General features: G+C 47.4%; 2 protein-coding genes across 3 annotated transcripts in view; both read right to left on the reverse strand.

Moving 5' to 3' along the window:
• The window catches only part of LOC144148614 (alpha-aminoadipic semialdehyde synthase, mitochondrial-like), a 29,192-nt gene extending 7,131 nt beyond the window's left edge, over positions 1 to 22,061 (reverse strand). The window contains exons 1-8 of the mRNA XM_077680125.1: positions 21,977 to 22,061; positions 9,684 to 9,899; positions 8,732 to 8,861; positions 4,707 to 4,817; positions 3,449 to 3,557; positions 2,904 to 2,980; positions 1,327 to 1,390; positions 210 to 374 (exon numbers count right to left, since the gene is read on the reverse strand). Coding sequence (XP_077536251.1) covers positions 210 to 374; positions 1,327 to 1,390; positions 2,904 to 2,980; positions 3,449 to 3,557; positions 4,707 to 4,817; positions 8,732 to 8,861; positions 9,684 to 9,899; positions 21,977 to 22,061 — 957 coding nt within the window. The remainder of the gene's footprint in view (positions 1 to 209; positions 375 to 1,326; positions 1,391 to 2,903; positions 2,981 to 3,448; positions 3,558 to 4,706; positions 4,818 to 8,731; positions 8,862 to 9,683; positions 9,900 to 21,976) is intronic.
• Positions 21,862 to 23,963, reverse strand: part of LOC144149396 (protein CASC3-like) — a 31,086-nt gene continuing 28,984 nt past the window's right edge. For both annotated transcript variants that reach the window (XM_077680956.1, XM_077680955.1), the window contains exon 8: positions 21,862 to 22,147. The gene's annotated coding sequence lies outside the window, so the exon portion shown is untranslated. The remainder of the gene's footprint in view (positions 22,148 to 23,963) is intronic.

A 23,963-nucleotide genomic window follows, 5' to 3' on the forward strand; every position in this document is an offset into this window, starting at 1 on the left:
ACACGGAGCTTGAGCCATTGAGATCTAAAGCTTTCGTCTTAATAGCCACTTCCAGCTTCGTGAAATCTGTAAATTGGTTCAGCGAGATCTGTCGCAAACATTATGGCGCCTTAATTGGTACATAACGATCTGCCCCCCGGAAACGCCTTCAAAAACAACGGTTGTAAACTCATTTACAGGCCGAACAGCGGGCGTGTGGCGTTTGTTACCTTATATCTCAGCGTGCCACGGAACACGGTGTGCGCGTTGCTGATTCCGTAGGTGGTCTTGTAAGTGAGGGAGTCCTGGTTCGGATAGCCCTCCAGGTTGAAGCCTGGCAGGAACGACAGCTCGCGAGCGTTGTCGAACAGGCTACCGGCTGGAATTGTTACTTCCTGTGCAGGCAGGAAATGTGAGCTACAGTGCTTATTAGAGAATTGACGCAAGCAAGATGGCGCAGAATAGAACAGATTAGCTCGCCCGCTTAGTTGTGAGGCGTATAGTGAGAATGATAAGGCAAAGCAAAAATTTTCTGAGCCTCCACAGGCTATAGCCTGGGAAAGGTATATTCAATGTAGCATTTTCTAGAGCTCTGTTTATGTGTCTTATCAGGGTTAAACTTTGATAAGATTGAAATATGTCCTGGAATATGCTGCCACGCACAGAACATACAGTTGAATGTGCCAGTTAGTGTGTCACAAGAAGAGACTGGTAGTAGAACAATTGCTGCTTCTATGGGCAGGTTCAAAGGGTTTGTCAGGCTCTGCAGGAATGATGTGACGGCTGTATTACAAGCTGTGTCCAGAATCAAATTATGAAATTATAAAAAAAAACATGTGGGTTGATGCACTGTGTTCTACAATGCGATGATAAATGAATTTTGGTTTTTCTTGACAAATTTCGAAAACATCGCAGAAATGAATTTCTACGTGTTGCCATTTTGACCGAGCTGGATCAGGTAATCGCATTGCTATCAGGCCTTCATCACTGCCTAGGGCAGGTTCGGCAGTACTTGAAGATATTTCATCGTCGTCATTTAGCTCGCAATTGATTGTACTATGGCAACACAGTCAATTTAATGAAATATAAGGTTTGACGAAAACTCGTCTGGTCCGGTGAAAGATACATAGTTACATGATACATAGATACATAGGCGCAGTGAACAAGGCTTCCGTATGGAAGCCGAAACGTATTTTTAGCCTTTTTAACTAAACCTTTGGTCGGCGATAACCAGTTTCTTCAACTATGTACAAAGTAAATTTTCTCTCTATGCGATGTCTGCCTAGTACTCTTGGATCATGGGTGATTTAGCAATTCGTATGTTTGCAACAGCTAATCAGTGCTTACCTTGTCGTTTTCAAAATACCGAGCCGGCTGCATGCAGTTGACGAAGGCTGTCCGTGGGTTCCAGCTGCACGGTTAGGGAAGGTATACGGTCACACCCCTCAACTGACAGAGCAACTGACAATGCAAGACAATGCAATGGTGACAGAAAGCCTTTAATGGGGCCTAATGCAAGGCTGTCGAAGAGCTTTACAAGATGGAAAGTTCATCTTGAGAAAATTCATCTTGAAAACAGGCGCGGAAAGACGTTGATGAAGAAAATAAATACACAGGGCAACGCGCTACTAGCAACTGGCAACATTTATTAACAGAAATGTGTAGGGCAAATCAACTGACATAACTCAACTGATTAAGAATTACGCAGAGATTATCAATAAAAATTACCGCAGACACAAAAAATACAACCTATAATGTGCTATCACCGCACGTGTCGTCCCAGAAACGCCAACTTTGCGTCTTGCAGACTGACTGAATGGATGACTCACACACATCGACCCCTCCCTGCTGAAATTCCAAGCTGCCATAATCTCCCTTTCTGTCCTTCCCCTGTGCCTAAATAACACGGTTGTTTTTTTCGAAAATTGGTTAACACCCCTGTACCTGGCACTCCTTACAGTGTGAAGCCAGGTGCGTGTAAGGCCTGCCCACCAGCGAACTGTGATGTTCCCTGTGATGTCCGCGCCTGTTTTCAAGATGACGAAGAGCCTTGAATTTTTTGTCTTCTACCCTACTTTTTGCCAGCTAGTTTCGCGACTGGTTCTTTTGTCTACCAGAGGTCCCACGCTGCGGCTACGATGTGTCAAGGACCCCATGGGAATTGTTCCAGCGTGGCCGTTGCCGAAAGACTGGAATAATGTGGCGTGTATCTTGGAGCTACGAGAAAGGCAACGTAAATATGAGGAAACTGTGGGCCTAACCAGTTCTGGTGTGTAGAAAGCCGGAAGGCAGACGACAAACTATCCTCCCGGCAGCCGGTATGGTGGTAAATGAGAAAGCGCGTGTTCTGCTGTAAATACCAGTTTATAAATGCATGGCTCGGCAACCAACCCTTTCGCACCAACAAACACATGGCTTGCGAGTTGCAACTCGCTCGCAAGTCACTGTCAGATTTTAGGTTGCTCACAACAGCTGGCTCACCTAATAACTTCCTGTGTCACAAACTTCTTGTAGTGCTACTGAAAGTGTGATGCATGCAGAGGGGTTGTCAACATTGCGCAGAGCAAAATATTCCCAGGCGCGCATTCTGCTTCGATCTTGTGTGAACTCATGCTGAGGGCATGGTTGACTGCATAGAAACATTATCGATGTATAAGCGCGCCTCGCCAATGAGTACCACCATGTCTCCTTTCACAATTCCAGATTTACGTTAGCCAACACCCCCACGAAGTTCTTGAAGCACAGAGCAATTTATTCGTGCGGGCTGAGATTACTCGAGTCAGTGCATTGACAAAAGGCGGAACTTTTTCTTCTAGGTAAAGTGTTGTATTCCGTTCTCTGGCACATTTGCCAACCCATTTCAGACTGCAACAATGCCTTAACGCCGATATTTGCAATACCAATTAGCCCTCAGCTATGCTTACCTGATCTTGTAGCGAAGCGGGTTGTTAGCGTGCTCGGGCGCTGGCAGTCCGCCACAGTAGGACACGAACGAGAGGATCTGTATTAAAAAGGACGGCCACCACGAAGAGAAAATACACGTTTGATTCCTTCAAAAGATCGCCCTGTTCCAGTTACAATGAAGACAACTTTACCGCAAACTTGAAAGAATAAGACTAGGTAACAAGGAAAACCGATCTAGTAGTGGCGATAAACCAGCCACGTTTCACTTAGCCCTGTTCAGCAGTTTTTTGTGCGATTGAAGGCCACTGACCAAAACCACTGCCAAGAAATCTGACTGTGAGATTTTAGGACTGCCTTTAGTTCCATTTGGTTATACGACTCTTAACATGTAATTTACTCACAGAGAACTGCTTTCGGTCGCGATTCTGGGCAACAGAAATTCTGAAAATATTTCAAAATTTTTATCTTTTTCTAAAAATGTTTTTAGTACATGCACTGGAGTTTTAATTTTTTTCAGTAGTACAAGCTTCAACTGCTGCGAGGGAGCTGGGCATATATTACTCGCCTTTCCATGCTTCTGGCGCACTTCGTCGAAACATTCCATGGCCAGGAGGTGGTCGATGCCAGGATCAAGGCCGACTTCGTTCATCACTGTGATGTTTGCGTCGACAGCCCTGTATACGTCATTGGGTAATACCGCATGTGTAAGATTACAGAAATATCATTTATTTCCACCTAGTCAGAAAAAACTTATATTTTTTATCACAGCTGTGGCAGCGTCCGTCTTCGCCAAGTGTGCAGTTCTGGCGTTTCTTGGTGAATGCTGGATATATCTTCTTCCGCATTCACATAATTGCTATACAGCGCCCACGTTTCGGATGGTGTTGGGTCTCGCACCTCCTGTAGCTCAGTAACGGCGAAGAGGCGGCGCACCGTATTGACCGTTCTGATTTGGAAAATTGATGGTGTAAAGTTGTAACGTCTGGAAGCCTCAAACGTCAATCCGCTGTCACATGGCAGAAAGAAACACGCGATGGGTTTTGCGGGGTTGCGGATTATTTTAATGCAGTCTCTGCCGACCAGAAAGTAACTTTGTGTGATCACTCCAAACAAGCGACGAAAAGAAATTTTCGATCTGCAACTTGGACGGACTGCACGTGCCTGGCCAGGAACTGTCATGGCGCGTTTCGTCTAGACACACCAGGTGGCGCGCCGTTCTAAGGTGGTCGTTTTGCTAAGATGGCCGTCCGTTCTCCTGTAGATAAAATAGTTTTAATTGTAATTCTAAATCACCAGGTAAGTGCCATCACAGTTCTTGGTGTTTAACGAAAGAGACCACAAGATGCGAGTGCGAACAATAGTGTGGTTTGTTCAGGAAGAATGTTTAGAGGTATTCCTTTATCGCCACAACACCTTGCATACAGTCAAAATATTCGAGAAATGATGTAGAAATGTCTACGCCTAAAAGACAGTGCTGCGACAAAATGATTGTGGTTAACTTCCCATCTGAGAATTTGGCCATACAACAGCTGGCCCCTGCCATTTTTCTCGTGGAAAGAGCACATGAAAGAAACAATGTAGGCAAAATAACATGATATCACTGCTGCCACAAAAAAAGATTATTTGACATTATGTTTACAGTTGATTTGCTACTTTAATAACAATGCCAGCGATATCGTGTGTAGAGCTGAGAGAATCGCAAATTTAGTAATTACCGCGTGAATTTCCTCCATTCAACGCTTTGCAAAAGTGCCTACCAGCACTTACCTTAATCAGGTACACTTTGAATCATTCATCGTAGGAGTACGGACTGCGGTACTCACGCGCCGTGCAGTTCTTTCATTTCGGGTGTGAGGTAGCTGGCGGTCACCATGTTCGTCGCATGCTTGATGCAATGGCGGGCGATCGTCGGATGGAGTGGTTTTGGAAGCATGCTGCGGGGAAAATGTCAGGGTTCTCCATATTCTTGCGGCGTCCTAAAATGAGGAAGTCTACAAAGGTTCCAACTTCGAGGATTGCACTTCGAGGAATTAGATGACCTTGGACACTTCAACACGCACTGAAACTTCCTAGACATTGTAGTTCCTTCTTTTGCGCAAAACCAAGCATTTGGGCATCCCCTTATTGTTTCAAGCGAAGCTTTCGTATTTTATTTCCGATATGAGCCCTCTCTAGCGCTTCTCAGAAAGATGTTTTTTTTTCACAGATTCTGTTCCGGAATTTTAACTTAACTAGCGCTAATTTGAAACTAAGATTTGCCATCATTGTAGCAAACAGTGTGGCCGAGCACGTGATCGCTTTTGGACGTCCCAGCGGGCGCGTTAAAACTACAAGGCAGCCCAGAAACAAGAGCAGTTCGTTGCCGCTTCCTTGAGCCTGGACGCAAAGCACGATGCTTTATAAAGGTTACGAGAAACGAGCTGGTCGCGACAAAAACAGCCTTGGAGCAAATAACTCGGGAACCAACTGCCCGAACTATAAAGTAGACAAAAAATGTTCTAAAGATCGACCAGACTCACGTATTGTGAGTGAATAAATTAAAGTATTGTGACCGGCTAGTTGGTCTGACATGACGGAAATAAAATTTGCGCTACAAGGATGAGACGATAGAAGAGGACACGCTGTATGGTGTTTCTTCTTCTGTCGTCCCGTCCTTGTAGCGCAAAGTGTATCTCCATCAGAGTGAATAAAGTAGCACGGGTGCCAACTCTCCCTTCCTCTTTGTTGTAGAGTTACCAGCCATAGATCTTTAATTGAGCTACAAGAAGCAATGCGATATGTGGTATTAAAGCCGAATAACGAATCGAAAATGCAAATTGGTCTTTCGTTATTGCGTTCGTCCTTTTACGAGGATACTGCCGTTAGTTGGGAACTCGTTTTCGGGTTTATAATTAAAAAAAAAATTGACAGGGTAGAAAAAAAGATAAGGAGGTCAAAATCTTGAACATGAGAGCAATTTGGTTTCAAAAAACTTTATTTATGAATCGAAAGTTTATGTCCATTGAGAATAACCTATATTTGCAGCAATTTGCACACTCACGACCCCGACGCCTTCAACATATAGCTAATGTAACTAAAAACTTACTAGAGCTTGAAAATGAGCTTAACAGCTCGCCAATCGCTAATCTCTACAAGTGTTTTGCGCAAGTCATCTTCGTCGTGAAACGACTGAGCTTCTTGAATTTGTTATTTAAAAATAACATAGGTGGGGCATCTACTCAAAGCCGGTGGGAGCGCATCCAGCATTTTTCCGTCATGAATTCAGTAATGTTCTAGTTGTGTTCGTCGAAACGGCACAGTTGAATCTCACTTGCAATGAAGTTTGCTCAGGCTGTCACTAATGAAAACGACTATTTAAATCATTCAAATTCAATTTTGGGACGTTCCACGCGCCCTGCGCTATGCTGGAGAGTGTCACAGCGGAGGGCCCACGGATTAACTTGAATCACCTGTGGACCTTTAACGTGCGCCGAAATCTTAAAGTACGGTCGTTTTGGTTTTTCGTGTCCCAGAAAAGCGGCCGCCGCGGTCGGGGGCGAACCTGCGTCGTTAGGCTTAGCAGCGCAACGCCGTAGCCCCTGGGCCACCGTGACGGGTCAAGGGATTCGGCGTGGCTGAACTTTCTGTATGGCCGTCTCATACAGCTTTCATAATAATGCGAATCGATCTGTAGGCACGCAAAAACTTATCTTTGAAGACCGAACATTTCCCCCGTAACAATACAATAAATTGGGGTATCGCCTTAGTAACTTTTTTTCCCAGAGCAGGACACAGCCCCAGTACGCCGAGTGTAGTCCAGTCTTGGGCAGTAATTAGTTACAAGTAACGCGTTAACGGTAATCAGTTATTTTTGCGGTAACTTGTAACTGTAACTAGTTACTTTTGAGATAGAGGAACTTGTAGCAGTAACACTGTTACTTTTTACGCTGTAACTGCAACAGGAAATACCGTTACAGTTACGTCCATTTTTTTTAAAGAAAAATTTTCTAACAGCAGCACTCGTTGAAAGCCGTACAGTTAGCGCTTTCCAGATATTCAGACTTTTTTCTTTCCCATATCCTTACTATATACCTTCCATCTCTTCACAACACGGCTACCCTGGCGGTTTAGGACAGGAGTTTGCTATGACGATTATCTTCCCTGCAGAAAAGCGAGGCCGAAGGTTGGTCCTAAAGGTGTTTTTGGAACTTTTCGGTCATCTTGCGTGGAGTGGAGACAAGAAAAAGAAAGCGACTGAAGAAAGAGACTGAAAGAGAGGTAACCTCTTGGATGTTAACTTTGAGGAACAACTCGATGAAGTTTTAATGAGCTTATTTGCATCAACTCGTGCACCAACAAAACAGTTAGTGCAACAAAATGAGGTGTACACAACGATTAAAACAGTTAGTGCAACAAAATGAGGTGTACACAACGATTGGTGGAGTTGGGATTGAGTGTGCACCCTTTTGGGTTCCCGTCATCAAGGGTTTTACCTTGTGCAATTTCAACTACCCGCCTGCGTTCGTACGTTTCTTTTAAATAAACTCTACCATTTCATTTGGGATCTATACTTAGTGTTATAAACAGTAACGGAAAAGTAACGACGTTACTTTTACACATTAAGTTACCTTTGGAAACTCTGTAACTGTAACTGCAACTCTGTTACTTTTTGCTTCAGTAACATTCCACTTTGTGAAGGGTAATGGCCTGCAGAGTTGTTTATGGGGGATCGGTTGGCCACCAACACCCGCTCAAATCGCACCGACGCACCGGGGTAGCGTTCACCGGGATTGTAGCCAAGCCGATGTCTTGCGTTTTCCGCCTCGCGGCATTCGGGGTTTCGACGGGCATCTCACTTACGGTTGGCGCCGCGGCCCGATCGTTATCGGTGGCCTCCTTATGCTGCATTCGCTACGGCTTCACTGTGCAGCCCCGAATGAGAGAAAGCCAGCTTACAGAGGTCACGCCTACACAAATCTCCTTACAGTCTGCCTCACTTCTAAACACGAATGCACTGCAATTTGCCGGGAAGATTTTTTTGGGGGTAATATACCGTATTTACTCGCGTAATGATCACACTTATTTGCCCAAAAATTTGATGAAAATTCAGGGGCGCGTTCATTACGCGGGGCAAATTTTTCGCGAACTTTTGAGCACAGAAGACGCAAGCAAGTTGCGTGTCAGAGTTTTGACAATAGGTCTCATGAACATAATAAAAATAATAAAAAACATAATAAAAACTCGGCACACCGCCGCCAGCCGCTTTGCAAAGTGACGCAAAATGCAGTGTTTTCATGAATTACGGAATGCGCCGGAACGAGTTTGCTGCGAGGTGACAACAGGGCAACTAAAAAGTGGCTGGACGGTGCGGGACATCAAAACAGACATGGGGGCCGACGCAGCAAGCTGAGCGCATTTTTTTCTTCGTCGACATTATGTGCATTTAGTGAGAGTTTCTTCCTCATCAATATTGAGCGCATGCCTGCCGATATCGCTAATATAAGCAAGCGTGCGGCAATAACGTAGCCATGTCTGTTTTGCAAGGGAAGGAAACAGAGGTGAGCACGATCATCATCAGCTAGGCTTGGCACACATGTGACATACTGCTGCGGCAAGTTCAGGGTGCGTTCATTGCACGGGAAATTAAGAAAATCGAACTCCGACGACAAACTTCAAGGGTGCGATTATTACGCGAGTGCGATCATTATGCGAGTAAATACGGTACTACGTCTTAAATCAAGGTATGAAGTGGCGAAGGGGAAGACATAGCCGAAGGGAGAAAGTGCGTCGAAGTGAGGAGGGAGCGGCTTTCCCCGTACGGGCGCAAAACTCGTGGCGGCGTGGTTGCTGCATATCTGGGTATGCGTACCTGACCACTAAATCGGCGCCCTTGACAAGGTTCTCCACGACGTCCGGAGCCTCCACGACGTCCACGACCACGGACTCCGTGTTGGGTGACTTCATTGCCAACGCCTCGCCCTCCTTTTGCAAAAGTGTACCTGCAGTCGTGTGATAATTCTACTGTTGCGCTTGAACGTCCGAAGGCAGCTGTGAAAATTTTTATCTACATCGTCATAATCATCATCACTCATGTTGCCAACTGCGACAATTTTTTTCCTTCGCCTAAAGAACTGCACCTGCAGATGCACGAGTTTGAATGCCATACATAGGTAAAGGTCGCTTATAAGTACAGTCCCAGTCCCGAACGGGCACTGTATCATCAGGCGGTATGCACGCTGCGCCTGGTCCTACAGTGTTTGAGGTGCCGAAATGTAAGGGAGTCGTGGTGATCAGACGCATATAGTATTGTGCTGCTAGGACGGAGCAATTGCCGGCTCTCCCTGCAAGGCTACGTCCGCCTGTTCACTAACAATTCACTCTCTGACTCACTCATTGACTCACTCATTCACCACCATCGTCTACCTGTTGATGCCCAATATAAGACACAAGCCCCACAACCCCTGCATTATTCGTTTTCTGGGGACGCCAATCTATTAGACAAACTTAGGTATTGACTTCATCATCATCACCAGCCTATCTACGCCCACTGCAGGTCAAAGGCCTCTCCCATTAATCTCCAATTATGTGCTGCCTGCGACCAATTTATCCCCGCAAATTTCTGAATCTCATCTGCCCATCTAACTTTCTGCCGCCCCCTGCTACGCTTGCCTTCTCTAGGGATCCACTCTGTTACCCTTAATGACCAGGTATAAGACTTCAGTGTCCCTTTAATACCAGGGTATAGTGCACGATTTTGTCGTCGTCTTTCCCGCAAAAGCCCACATGCCGCAGCTCAAGCAACAGATAATGCAATAGCGTACCAATAATGACGTGCACAGAGTCGTCCCTCGTCATGTACTCGACCAGAGGCGCGGACACGTAGCCCGCTCCAAGCACCAGCACTTTCTTCATCTTCGCGGCCGCCTTCTTCGAGAGAGCACACCACAGCGCGACAATCCCTCTGCCTCGGTAAAACCTGAGTCCTCGAACCCGCAAAGACTTGTCTCCCCCCGTTTTCCTTCTTCCTCTCGGAAGTGCTAGAAAGATAAGAACGGAGAGCCCTGTTTAGATAAGCCGTTATTTGCGGTACACTGACCTTTTCCGAGGCAAGCTGCCAGAAAAATATCAAGAGGCGGCCGTTATAAGGGCGATTCATTTGCGACCGCTGTAATTCACCTCTTTTTCTGATTGAAATTTCTCTGTAGGTCATACCATAATTATCGACATCAATTTACACTATTAAATAGCTTTTAATCCGAAAAAAATATAATTACAAACGGTGTGCCATAAGTTTCAGTATAAGGTCCTGTTCAATTTTTCTCCGTACATAAATGATATTGCCGATGAAGTACCTTGCACGACGGATATCGCATAGTACAGCCGATAGCATAAATTTTGAGGCAGCCAAAGGGTCAAGGCTACAAAGCCGATGGCAAAAACTTTGGGGCAGTGAAAGTGCCAATGGCGGAGATTTTCTGGTAGCCAGTTCGGATGATGGCGTAAATTTTGAAGCAGCCAAAGTGACGAGGCTATATACGGTGCAGCCCCTGACAAATATTTTGGACAGCGAAAGTATCAAGGCTATAGTACAGTTGACGGCGGAAATCGTACATATGATCATTCGTCATAGGCCGATTCGACAATGGAAAAGTTCGTCATAGCTGCACACAATGAGTGTCCACGTGTTTTTTTTTTTCTTTTTCGAACGCACGTGGGTCTCAGCGAAGTAGGTAAGATGGTTTGACTGAAGAGAGAGAAGCGAGGCACAGGTTTTTTTTTTTTCTCTCTCTCTCTCTCTCTCTCTCTCTCTCTCTCTCTCTCTCTCTCTCTCTCTCTCTCTCTCTCTCTCTCTCTCTCTCTCTTTCCGGCCGTATATCTGGAAAGTAAAGAATGAAAGCCAGAGTGGGCAAGTAGGGTGACCTGGGTTGATCAAGAATATAAATGCGAGTTCAACAACACTAGACAGAAAAGTGACGCAGGGACGTAGCCTAATAAAGTTTTCGGAAGACGGCCCACAAAGAACGCGAGCCCCCCTTTCCAGTGTTGCGGCCGGCTTGGGCGCCCTCCATGGGACCGGCCCACTCGTCACAGCCGACTATTCATGGGAAGACTGGTCAGAGGCATCTGGTTCTGAGTGATCCCGTACCAGAAACAGTGGTAGCACCGACTTTCTCGTTCCTGGAAATTTCGTCTGGCAGTTTCATTTTTGGCGGATGTCGAGAAGGAGGTGGGGTAGGGGGGGGGGGGAGTTTGTCAGAGGCATTAACCCTGATAGTTCGTACCAGGTTGACCCTTTTCAGTTCGTGGGTTAACCTTTCCTTTTGATTTAACACCTTGTATCTTTCTAATCTCAGAACGGCCGCAATAATGACAATGAACTTGTACGCCGTGGCTCGTAGCAAGCTATCTTTCCCTTCCCCGACTATGGCTTTGAGCCTTCAATAAAAGCATAAATAGAAACAAATCAAGAAGCCTCGATCTCGGGAATTTAGCTTACAACAGCAGTTTCAATCGCTTCCATTATAGTAGCATGACACATTCTAGCATTTGTGGGATGTCCTCAAATGGTAACACCAATTCATGAACTGCCCCGACATTTTTTTCTAAGAGCTTACGATATTTTTGTGTATTCGAAAGGCAACATAAAATTACTGAATTTTAACCAGCGCAGAGATATAAACGCAACCGTTTAAACGGATATTTTGCTCGCAGCTTTAGTTAATGAATTTTAGCGACTCAGAATGTAGGTTTGCTAAATAACGGTGTCGACTCACTTATCTAGGGCTTTCATCGCAAGTGAACTTGCTAATTAAATTGCTAACATTCGTCGTACAATCAACACCTAACGTTGCTAGACTTTTGCGAAGTGACAAGCAGGTTTACAGTACGTGTGTAAATCAAGCTTCAGGGACCTTACAGTAAGCACATCTAGATTTTCTGTTACGGCTGCACTGTTGACAATTTGCACTCCTTTAAAAATCTAACAGGTGCTTATAACAGAGATGTGCTTGCATTGTTGCGTAATGTCGCTTACGAACCATAGTGGTGGCAGTTGCCCTGTTGCAGATGCAGTAAAACAATTCTTTATTTCTCGTTACGAAATAGCGCAACGGGTTCCCGGTAACTGCTTTGTGTTGTAAAGTGAACCTCGCTTTTGTCTTGGCATTTAATTCTTGAGGATTGGTTAGAAAAGGCACGGATAAAAGTTTTGCGTGTTTTTCTCTTTTTTTTGGGGGGGGGGCGAGGGAAGGGGGGGGGGTTCTGCCAACATTCCAAACGCAGCGAGGAGAGAAACCAAGTAACGGGAGAAACCAAACGTTGGGGATCAGCATTACTTGCAAGATACTCCCATTGCCCCGCAACGTCCATCCCGACTACAACCCAGGACGCCGAGCGGCCAGGGCCCGAGCCCTCACCGAGACGCACGCAAACGACACGGGCACCATCTACGTGGATGTAGCCAAATACCCCGACAGACCAGACACCTACGCAACAGTGGCGGTGAGAGCCACCACCGGAGAAGTGTACAGTGCGTGTAGTGTTCGCGTACCGTCTGCTCAGCAGGCGGAAGAAGTGGCGATCGCACTCGCGCTAACGAACCCGCAATGTACAACAATACTGAGCGACTCGCGCTCGGCCATCGCGAACTTCGCCAAGGACAAAGTGTGTACAAGTGCAGTGCGCGTAGTGCAGTGTTGTGCAGTGAACAGTGAATCGGTGCCGGCTACCCACATCCGTTGGTTTCCGGCGCACATGAACGCTAGCACCGACGGCAGCGGCCACCCTAACCGCAACGAGACAGCGGACGCCGCCGCGCGCGCACTTACCAACCGCGCGGCGCCCCCCCGCATCTCTCAGGCGGAAAGGCCAGGGCCGGATTAAGGGGGGGGGGGCTACGGGGGCTGCAGCCCCGGGCCCCCAGCTGTCAGGGGCCCCGCTCGATCACATAAAAAAAATAAATATCTTGAGTGTGCTCACTGCCCCATTGAAAGTTGAAGGTAGGAGCTTCAACCTCACCTTCACACCGAATCTGACTAACACGTGACAGGTGGGAAGGAGTGGGGGGCCCCTCACGTTATGGTTGACAACCTTAGAATCCATTTCAATTTAATTCACTTATTCCTACTCCTCTTCCTTGTTTTCCGGAGGTTTATGAGAAGACATCTTGAACCAAAAGTCGTGGGTACACAGCTTGACGGGGCCTAAGAAGCCACATAAAAAATGTTCCGAGCTCGGCTACGGTCTTCTTCGGCACAGGTCGTTTCGGTAGTCTTTTCAGTACACGGACATTTAAGTATGCGGACGTTTCGGCGCGCGCACGTTTCGGTATAAGAAAGGGTCAGGCATGCGAATAATGAAATAATTGATTGATAGTAGGGTTTAACCAACAGTTTAACGCGCCGACGCAACGCAGGCGATGAGGCGCGCCGTAATGGAGGGCTCCGGATTAATTTTGACCACCTGGGGATCTTTAACGTGCGCCGAAATCTCGTACACACGGGCGTTTTTGCCTTTCGCCTACATCAGAAAAGCGGCCGTCGCGGCCGGGAATCGAACCCGCGACGTCGCGCTCAGCAGCGCAATTCCTTATCCACTGAGCCACCGAGGCGGGTAATAATGAAATAATGTCTGAAGAACATTGTAAATTGTTTAAGCCTGAGGGACGTTATATGTGATTATTGAGAACTTAAGTACTGCCCTACGGGCTCATACCCAGTTTCTGCCAGAAATTTCAATGTATTGCGTTTGACAAGGAAGTTCATTGCGATGACGACCCGTTCAATAAAGCTACTGAATTAGTTCAATCGCAAAGCAGTGATTGATATCGACTCGGTATTTTCGCTGAATGGTCATCGTATATATGGTTATTTAAATGTTCAAAGGTTGTGTAAACCACTCGCGGGGTCGTTCGGCTTCAGCCCGCGCCTCTGTGCTATAGCCTCTGCACGCTGTCTGAGCAACAAGCGTTGCGGAAGGTACATGTCCGCGCGACTCCATTCGCAGCGTCACTCCGTGTGGACGCAGAGGCCACGGGGCCAGCCCGACCCTAGCGGCTCTCTTCGAGCTGGGGAATCAGCAGGCCTAGGCGGTGTGCAGAGCTCAGACGTGGACGCCAAACAAAGTAACAACGACATCTGTTTCCTTTCGGCATGACGAAAGCTGTGTCCACTTAAAAACGCATCCTGCGTGCGACCCCTTCGATGCCGTCTTGAAACGGACCTCCGCCGCGACTCGGGGACGGTAAGCTGTTTATCCCCGTGGGCGCGTTTCGCTTTGAGATGAGCCGGCGGACGGCGGGGACAAAAGGGCGTCCCGAAGATCTGGTCCCGCTTGGGCGCGGCGGCAGGAGGAGAGGAACCCCCGAAGGAGCGCGGGAAAGCAGTGGACGCGGCAGACGTGTTGAGGACTCGAAAACGAGAGGTCTCCGTCGTAGACCCCGAATCTAGACGAGAAGCTTCAGCGTGTTTCCACTACCAGTTACGACCGAACAACGACCCGACCGACCGACAACGAATTACTGACTGCTGGAACTGTTGCGCGGCACCGCGGGAGCAGCAGCGCGGGGGTGAGCAGAGGCATCCTATTCTTATTAAACTGTTGTCTGATGCCATCTCTCGTGCTTACCTGTCGCTCTCCAACCCAAAGGGGATTCGTTAATGTGTAACGGCTTGCCGACTAGCAAGACCATCACAGCTGCATGCGCAACAGGACTTCATCGCTGCTGAAAGTTCGACGGCCATGCGCAAACCCACGCACGAAGCGGAGCGCTCACCAGCCCAAAAAGCGACATTTTTCTGCTTATCGTCTTTGTGCTAATCGCGCTGCTATATGAAGGTTGCTTGGCGCCACACGTCTGAGCCCCCCCCCCCCCCCCTCCCCTCCCCTAACCTCCTTCAAAAGCGGCGCGTGTTCTAACCGTCGCGTGCTTTCTCGCCTGCGCGGGTAACCTACAGGATTTTGGCCCGTAAGGCGTAGCGGCTAAGTGTTTGGTAGATTTCTGTGAGTGCAGCTGCCTGCGCGGACTTTGAGCCCTCCGATATATGCTGGTGGACAACTTTACAATAAAACTAAAACCTTACAGGCTAAAAAAATATTCTTGTGAGAAAATACTCTTCTGTACCATGGCGTCTGCAGGCCGATACGGCGCTTCGATTAATTGTGAATCTGTGATGGACCAGCAATCAAGCCATACGAACTTTTACGCCTGATAAAATCCGTCATATAATACTAGGCATCAAGCCAAGAAATTAGTTTCCGGAAACGTAAAATTATGTATAATTTATCACTGATCAGGGACAATAACATGGGCTTCGAAAATTTTCGCATAATAAAGCCGAATCATTATCATCATCATCGTCATAATAATCATCATCATCATTAGGGCCCCAAGGACGCAGTAGCCCCGGGCACCAAAGTTTCCTAATCCGGCACTGGGAAAGGCAGCAGGACTCAGACCAGGAACCCCTCGTGACTTACGCCGAAATACTACAGTGGAACCGCCTCGGCAGACAGCTTCGGCCGCCCCCACACCCCAAGCTCACCAGGGCTGAAGCAGTGCTGTATAGACAATTACAGACAAACTCTGTGATAACTCCGGTGCTGGCGCAATATGTGTGTCCAGAAGTGTACGAAAGTGTGCTGTGCAGTGTGTGCGCGAAAACGAACGCGACCTTGGCCCACCTACTGTGGGACTGTGAACTAAATCCAGTGGAGGCAACCGCCTCAACGCGTTGGCCGGACGATATCACAAGTGCTATGGACTCGTCTGACCACTATGTTCAACTCCGGGCAGTCCAGCGGCTCGAGGCTGCTCTTGCAGGGCAGAAGCGTAGGGAGGCGCCGACGGGAGGTCTGAGGGATCACACCCGACGACCCTCCGCGCGTCGACCTCGTAGACGCCCGCAAGGCGTTGTCTCGGGGACGACTTAGGAAACGTCAAGGAGGGGGCAGGCCCTGAGTGGCTCCCGCCCACCTCCCCCCGCAGGACAATTCAATAAAGTCTTTCTCTCTCTCTCTCTCTCTCTCTCTCTCTCCAGGAATTGTGGATCGCCTTTTCCAAATTGCTATTTAAAGCGGGAATCGTGGGGAAAAAAATTCAGCAAGTCGTGGCACACACCCTCGACACGTGTAGGCAACAACGGCCATTATATTACGCAATTTTTCCTCCTTTAAACTTGAATCCAACTTAAGGGGTTAAGACTTGACCATAATGGGCACTTGGTTATGCTGAGTGAAACACATTTTTGGACAAGGTGATTCATATGTTGTGATTTGAAAATGGGGTATTTAAAAATGACACACGAATTATGCTACAGGACAGACGCAAACTCACAACTGATTAATTTTACCGAGAAATCCCCCTGAAATACTCTTGCGCATCCACAGAAACGTATTTTAAATAATACATAAAATTACCAACGCAGTAAAACCAACTACTGTGCAAAAATGGTATTTATTTTCAGAAATGTACGGGAAGAATTCGATCACACAGGCACTTACAGGTGTAAAATACGACCCTGGTAATGTATGGGTGATAGCGCACGGGTCGTGTGCAGTGCAATTGTTTTTGTTTGTTTCTTCTTTCTAAGAGGACACAGCGAAATTTCACAACAGTGTGGCAAATGTACGGATATATGCACCGGTCTTGTCGCTTCTTACCCGTTTCGTGTAGTAAACTTTTATCATTTTAAATAACCCCACGCCACCTTTAAAAAGCACCTTTTGACGTTACTGAAACGGTAGACTGCCGGCACTCATCAATAAGGAAAGTGCAATGTGTCGAAACAATGTTTATAACACGTTTCACGTTGAAGTGGTGACAACGGCGACGATGTTTTGTGAAGCTTAACTAGCGCGATATCCCCCAACGGCCGCTGATTATTGCATTTCTAGACAAAATCCGCAAGCAGAGGTAAATAGGCCACTGCTTAGTGCGAAACAAATGCACATATTCATTATTTATCGTGTGCAGCACGCGTCTTGCGCCGCGCCCAGGGGCCGACTGTGTTCGCGCTCGGGGCGCATAGATGATAATACTTCGGGGAGATGCCTGATGTCTATCTGATTTCGATTCACTAAAAAGGGGCCGGCTTGTTACTCCCTCGCTTTTATTTATAATTGTTCTTGGGTTACTCGCGAATAAACCACATGTATGTAACAACACAAACGATTTTTTTGTCACTTTATGGTCACACCCCCAAAAAATTGCGATAATTTTTTCTCGAAGTACATTCAGCCGAAGAATTTAAATTAGCAATAACAAAAATCGCCCCGGGGGGTCGCATTTGGCGAAAAACTTCGACCCTCAAAGGGTTAAAGGAGCCATGAAGACAAAACTTGTTTTATTCGAAAGATTGGGTGTTTCATAGTACCCCAACCGCTTTCCCGGAAGCAAACGATGCTTTATTCACTGAGAAATAAGGCAATTTAAGCCAAAATTTTTTAAATATCCCGCTAAATTGTACATTGCGGGAATCAAACAGGAACCAGAACTCTAGCCACCCCACCTTACCAGAACTCATGCCAAAACAGAGAAGGCGGCCATTTTAAACTAGCAAAACCTAGTACACCCGCAGCCCTAGTCATGGAATCGCCTCATCCGGTCAACAAAGCTCTCGCCGAGGAGCTCGGGCTTGCATTTAACAACCTCACACCACTTGAACTGCTTGAACACTCAATGTTTCTAAGCGCACGAGCGGCAGGACTCGTGGGATACACGGATGGACCTGAAAGCGACCATTCCGTGATATCCACAACAGACGAACGCCAAGCCGTCGGCACCGCTGCCTCGTCAGCCTCGTCGTGACGGACGAATACAGACTGGTACGTATGTGCCGTATTTTCATTACGGTTAATAATAGTCAGTTTCAGTAGCAGTATCGCTTATGCCAGTTGGCCGGTGTAGTGTATGGAAAGCCGTTCGCGCGATCTCTCTGCTCCGACCAGAAAGATACGAGTGTCGATGCGCGGTGTGTACGCTTCCAAGCTCAGAGCGCTTTGACGGCGATTTGGCGAAGTCGTCGACGAGCGGCGGCATGTCCCAGGTGTGAGCTAACGTAAGGGTCCCTGCCGTAATCACTTCGTCGGAAATGAAGCGAGCACACTTGTACTTCCTTTAGCTCCCTTTCTCCTCCGTTTGCAAAGTTCACAAAACATAGCCACTTGCTTCGCCGAGGTTCGTCGTTGGGCTGCGCATGAAAGGAGATCTCTTCACCGACAGGGATGTCGCACTCCCTCGACGATTTGCCCGTACAGGGCATTTCCGGACGCAGAAACGAAATTTCATTGTAAAGTACTCGAAGAAACTGAAGTTTTCGGTGGTTGTAAGCTGAAAACGAGCTCGTAACGACAGCAGCAAGCCAACGCGACCACCATTCCGAAATTTCTGCGACAACTGGCACTATCTCGTCGCTGCTTGCTGTTCCTTACTCCCCTCGTTTCTATTTTCGTATTTGCTGGTTGGCGATGACGGCCAACCTCCTGTCAAGGGATTAAGATACCAAGCAAGGTCGCGGCTGTGCGTGCTAGAATGGTTCGTTGGCCCCGAAGCGCCTCGAACCCGAAAATTCGTCGGCGCGACGGCGAGATGTCCAGCTCGGCCGGTAGTAATTTCGTACGCATTGGCGTGCATGTTTGCGTGTTCCTTCGGAACTTCAACCGTTTACTCTACCGTTATTAGTGTCATAAAAAAAAATGTGCAATATGTTTCACGGGCATGTAGCTCACATGCAAACTGGTAAGCCCTGCCTAACTTGCGTTTGCTAGCATTCTTTTATGACATCATTGGTTCTGTTGCGGGAAATGAGATGGTGGGTCGCATCGTCATTCCTTTTTTTTTGCTAATTATTTTGCTTATTTGAGCGAAGTTTGCATTAGAAGTGGTGTCAGTATGGTTCTAACGAGGCAATCTTTCGAATGAACCAAACTTGTGTTTTCTCTTCATGGCTCCTCTAAGCACGCTTCACTCCCCTTCCGCGATTTTCTCCATCACGGCTGTTTCTGTGGCATTCTGTGTAGGTTCTACTTAAAAATAATGAGCAATCGCACTTGGGCACTGATTGGATACCAGCCTCCTCGGTAGGGAGGTGCCACTTGCATTGGTGCCCATTGAAAGCTGAAAGACGACTGCTGCAGCTCGCCACATCAGCCTATTCAAAATTTCCCCCTATTATAATAAAAGAAGGCGAGGAGAATTGTGCGTCCAACAATGTCAGAAATGTCAATATGTCTGGCTGGAAGAGTTCATTGCCGATTTAGCGACCGGGGCGAAGAAGGAGCGATTCCTGAGGAGGGGCGCCGTCGGAATGACAGCGACGCGCGGAAGGGTGCAGCGAGCAAGCTTGTTCCTCCATGGGAGCGACACTGGGGCCAATGAGGCTGGTTCTTGTGTCCTTGGGGGCTTCTTTGGTGGCTTTTTGTTGCACAGAAAAGAGATTATGGCAGCTCATGGTGCACAAATAGCTACAGCACTGCCAGGCATCCGGCCTCAGAATCGACTTCGTCGGAATTCGGTCACCCTCAAGAAGGAAACAGAGTGGAGGAAGAGGCTTCTAGTTGAGTGGTGGCACATTCAGCGAACTTTACAAAACCTTAATCGCTACCATATGAAAGAAATTCTCACCTTTGTGCACACGCAGGGGCTGAGCATCGCAGCGAGGGGCTTTGCGAGAGACCTAACGCACTGAAAGGCTATCAGAGGCTGCTCCAACGTGACCACAGTCTCTTGGTTACACAGCTGAAGAGAGAAAATAAGTAAAAGGACACATGGGTTCGTGTAGAATCTGAAGCAGCCAAGGTGCATTAACCGCAACACTAACTCGACACCCCAACAGAATGGAACAAGTAGCCCCACACGTGACTGCACATGCATAGAGCAGGTGCACTTAGAGGAGAGCTCCCGCTCTGGGGCAGCTGGAGCTTCACGTGAAATGTAGGCACTCTGCACGTTGAGGAGGTCTGCATCACAAGACTAAGAAACGAAAGTGGCCCAAATAGCACAGCAGAGGAGAAGTCTGACAATTGCCGGCTGTCGCCTTCAAATCACGTGGGCACATTTAGGCACACAAGGATTTTTTTTTTTGTTAACGATAAAAACACTAATTGTCAGATGGTGCATCACAAAAGTCCCAGCCGGGCTTTTGGTCTCAAAATCTGTGCACGAATCTTTCACGTCCAGGTATTGATTTTAGATGATGAGAGTAATCATCTAAAATCAATACCTGGACGTGAAAGGCTGGCCTTTATGTGAAAGAAGGGGTTGTAGGCGGTGGGGACGCAGGGATTAAGCGGAAAGTATCCCCTGTGCACAGATTTTGTGACCGTGAAAAATCACAGGGAAAGGGAAGGGGGAACTGACTGCTGCTTTCGGATAGGTGCCATAAAAAAAAAGGAGGTAATGAGGACTGTACTCTCGCTTACAAGTCGAACTAGAAACTTTCAAGCATGTCAAAAGAAGTTACATCAGAATAAAATTTCTCGAAGGAAGAACTGAAAAAAAAAGAGGGCCGTTTTTTTTTCTCAAATTTGCAAAAAAATTGCTCAGGGATGCTCTCTTTTTATTGTGTTAAAGGAACCATGAAGACAAAATGCAAGTTGGGTTATTAGAAAGACTGCTTAGTCCCGATAACAATGATACCAATATCATCGCAATCTTCGAACAAATAACGGAGATATTAAAGAAAACGTGTGAAGCAGTCGCGACTCCCTAGCCAATTTCCCGCAACTTTTCTATGACGTCACGGAACCTTGTTTGTGCGATTGGCGGCCGCCTAACTGACCTGTCGCGACGACGACACATGACTGGACGTCTGTAATGGGGCCTCTAGTTCCATTTGACCGCATCACTTGAATGCTAACGTGCAGTTAACGCACTGAAAATTGTTTTATTGTTGGCCCGCATGACGTCATTCTTGCTCATAACACATCACTGTGGCACAAAATTTGAAAGTTTTTAATACTTCTTGTTTTTTTTTTCGTTAAAAAAACATCTTTTGTGGCTGTAATGGAGCTGAGTGAGATACTGAATCCTAGTTCTTTCAAATTAAACGAAGTTGTATTTTCTCTTCATGGCTCCTTTAAAGGGGTACGGACGCCAATTTTTGGTGTTAATAATACTACACAGCTCACTTACTTTACTCAACAGAATAGCTCGGCTGAAATATAAGCGGACTGCAACGCGTGGAATGTACTTCAATTTGATCTGATTTGTCGCGCCGACAGAACATCACGTGGAGCAGTGCGCAGCAAATGGACATCAGCGTGACATTACTCCGTGAGAGGGAAAAGAAGTGACGTAGCTGTCTGCCTCTAACGCTCGTCGGAAACTCGTGACGTCACTTCACGCGCACGACCCGACGAGCGGCGAATGGGTGCTGCCGGAGCATTCACGAAGCAACACACGTAGCCAAGGCTACAGGCATAACTGCTGCTCAGAAAGGCAATAAAAATGAAGTTCCACATGCGGGAAAGGAGCCAATAACAAAACCCAGAACCGCAAAAGAAGCCATCATCAGGTCTTTCATGCTAGGCCTAACGTCTTCAAGAAGCTCATCCGCTCAGTTCCTGCGGTGGGGCGGTCCAAACAACACCTTTTCTGGCCTTAGCGGTGTTTTGACGTCCACACAAAACGGTGAGGTCATTTCGTAATTCTGTCAAATGCGCCCTGCAGGCTGGAAGCATAGGAAACCAAAATGTATGATTTTCTCTCCTCTCTAGGAATCTGTCATCCTCTCCCCCAACCCCTACACCAGCAGGCGTTCCGGTGTCCACCCCTAGGTGTGACAATTTACGCCTGCTGGTGGCTTCTCCTTTCCTTTTTCTTGACAATAAATACATTCATTCATTCATTTCAGGCCGTTCAATGTAATTATCACCATATTCAAGTATTTAAAGTGCTGTTTCAACTAAATTCATTTAAAAAGGAACACGAAATTTTGGTGTCGGTACTCCTTTAATACTAACCAGTTTGAACAAAGTGACCACACCTGTTTTTTTTCCCGAGAAACTTCCAATGTTTTATTTTTCGAACAACTTGCATCTCTACTACTTTGGAATGGCTTCAAAGAACCCCCCTTTGGTTTGCAGCTCATGAGGCAACTTGAGTATCGCCTCTTGCCTACTGTTGTGTCTTCCTTCTTGTGTTGTTCCTTGAGCTCAGGGAGGCTGTTGTGCTGTTTGGAGCCCGTTGGGGGCCTCCCCATTGTCCACTGACACCGTTCATCCCTCGATGTCGACAAAAATTCTTGCTGCACTCGTAGGCACTCACTGTTTGGCCATGCTGCCTGGGCTGGAAGAGAATGGCTTTGCTCGCTAAAGGCAATTTTATTCCCGAGAGGAGCTCACTGCTCTCACTATATATATATATATTTTGCTTTTTGACACCAGTGGCTAGCTTTATTATCCCAGTCACCACAAAGAGTGGCTGGTGTGGTGAACACGCCACTCTTTGGTGTTGGTGGCTGGCGAGGTGAACATGCAAGTGCAGCTAATAAGTGGTCTCGTTCATACCCCTGCTGACCACTCTGGATTACCGATTCCGCTCCAAATAGCTAATAGCTGCCCACTTCAACACAAGACACTATTTCCAGAATCACATGAGGAGAAGTTTATGTTCTTACAACGAATACCACACTGCACAAAACCAACGCACTCCCGGGCAGACAGGCATACGTGAACACAGCGAACTTGCTTCACTTGTTTCGTTTTACATGTCTCAAGCATGGTCCACAAGTGCTGGGCTTTCCTGCTCAGCTGCCATGCTGTGTGAAACAGTCAAACCACGCTCACGTGTAGTGCAGGGAAATAAGGTAAAGAAGAAAAAAAAAACACTCAAAGGGCAGCGCAGCAGACTTGCCTTCCCTCCTTTCAGGCTAGAGCAGGTTGCCCGGGAATTAAGAGCATAGTGGGGAAGTATACCTGAAATGATGGGGCACGCCTGGTTCTCAAAGACAAACAAAAAAAGAACCAGTTTTACAGCAATGCTGAAATATGATTCCCCTCATCCAAATTCACGTGAGGGCCATGCTCACTTTCCCCAATTCCCCGGGTTTTAGAGTTAGTACAGAGAAGCTGAACTACCGTATTTACACGATTGTAAGTCGACTCGAATGTAGGTCGACCCCCAAAAATTACATCTCTCAAAAAAAAAAAAAAAAAAAATGCGAGCGCCGCGTAGAAAATCGTATCACAAAGAAAAGCTCTTCCGTAACCCACACGGCGGCTCTCCACAAGAGCCGTGCGCTCGTGGTAAGCGCGGTAGATGTTAAAAAAGAAAAGCGTTTGTATAAGCACCCGGAATAACAATGCGCTGTAGGTTGAGCGGGAAAAATACATTCGCTGCGAGATGACAACCATCGAAGCAACCGGCAGCGGCCACTGCGGCGCGATACCAAAACAAACATGGCGGCTACATTAGCGCCGTGCATTGAATCAAGGGATTCGCTAATGATTATTATTATTTTTTTATACGAATAAAACGCTTCTTGACGCGTTTTTGCACGCGATTCGTGCGCGGGTGACTTTTTGATGCCCCCATCAACGACTCCGTGCGCGCGGCAGCTTCTACTGCTTGTAAGGCCGAACCTCATAGAGTGTTTTTTCACGCGATTCGCGCGTGTCGGGAGCGGCAGTGGGAGAAGCCTGACGACTTGCCCCAATGGGGAGGCGCGCTCTTCAAGCCGGCAGTTTGAAAGCGCTTGGGACAGCCGGCTGGCGCCGCCGGAGACGTTTAGGCTTACCACGGTGGCGGATATTTGATTGGCGCTTTCCCTAGCGGCGCGGATGATGCTTTATAGTGTCGTTTTCGACCATATTATCAGCTCCTATCCTGCACAAACGCCTTCGTTTGTGCCTTCAGTGATATCTTAAAGAGCGGTTAGGAGCGGTCGCTGGAGCTACGCGGACCTCTTCGCGGCTGGTGACGCCGCCATGTTGCCGCCGCCGATCGCGTAGCGCACGCGGGTGGCATTAGCTGCACTGTCAGCGGCGCATTTTCGCGAGCAGAAACGCCCCATGCGGTTCACACTTACGACCATAACCATGGGAACGAGGGTGCAAAGGTGTCCCCACCTCGCAGCAGCCCTGAGTTCTCGTTTCTCTTGCCG

Source organism: Haemaphysalis longicornis, unplaced genomic scaffold (genome assembly GCF_048455015.1).
Source record: "Haemaphysalis longicornis isolate Haplotype H1 unplaced genomic scaffold, Haemaphysalis longicornis Haplotype H1 scaffold_8, whole genome shotgun sequence".
NCBI classification, from domain to species: Eukaryota; Metazoa; Arthropoda; class Arachnida; order Ixodida; family Ixodidae; genus Haemaphysalis; species Haemaphysalis longicornis.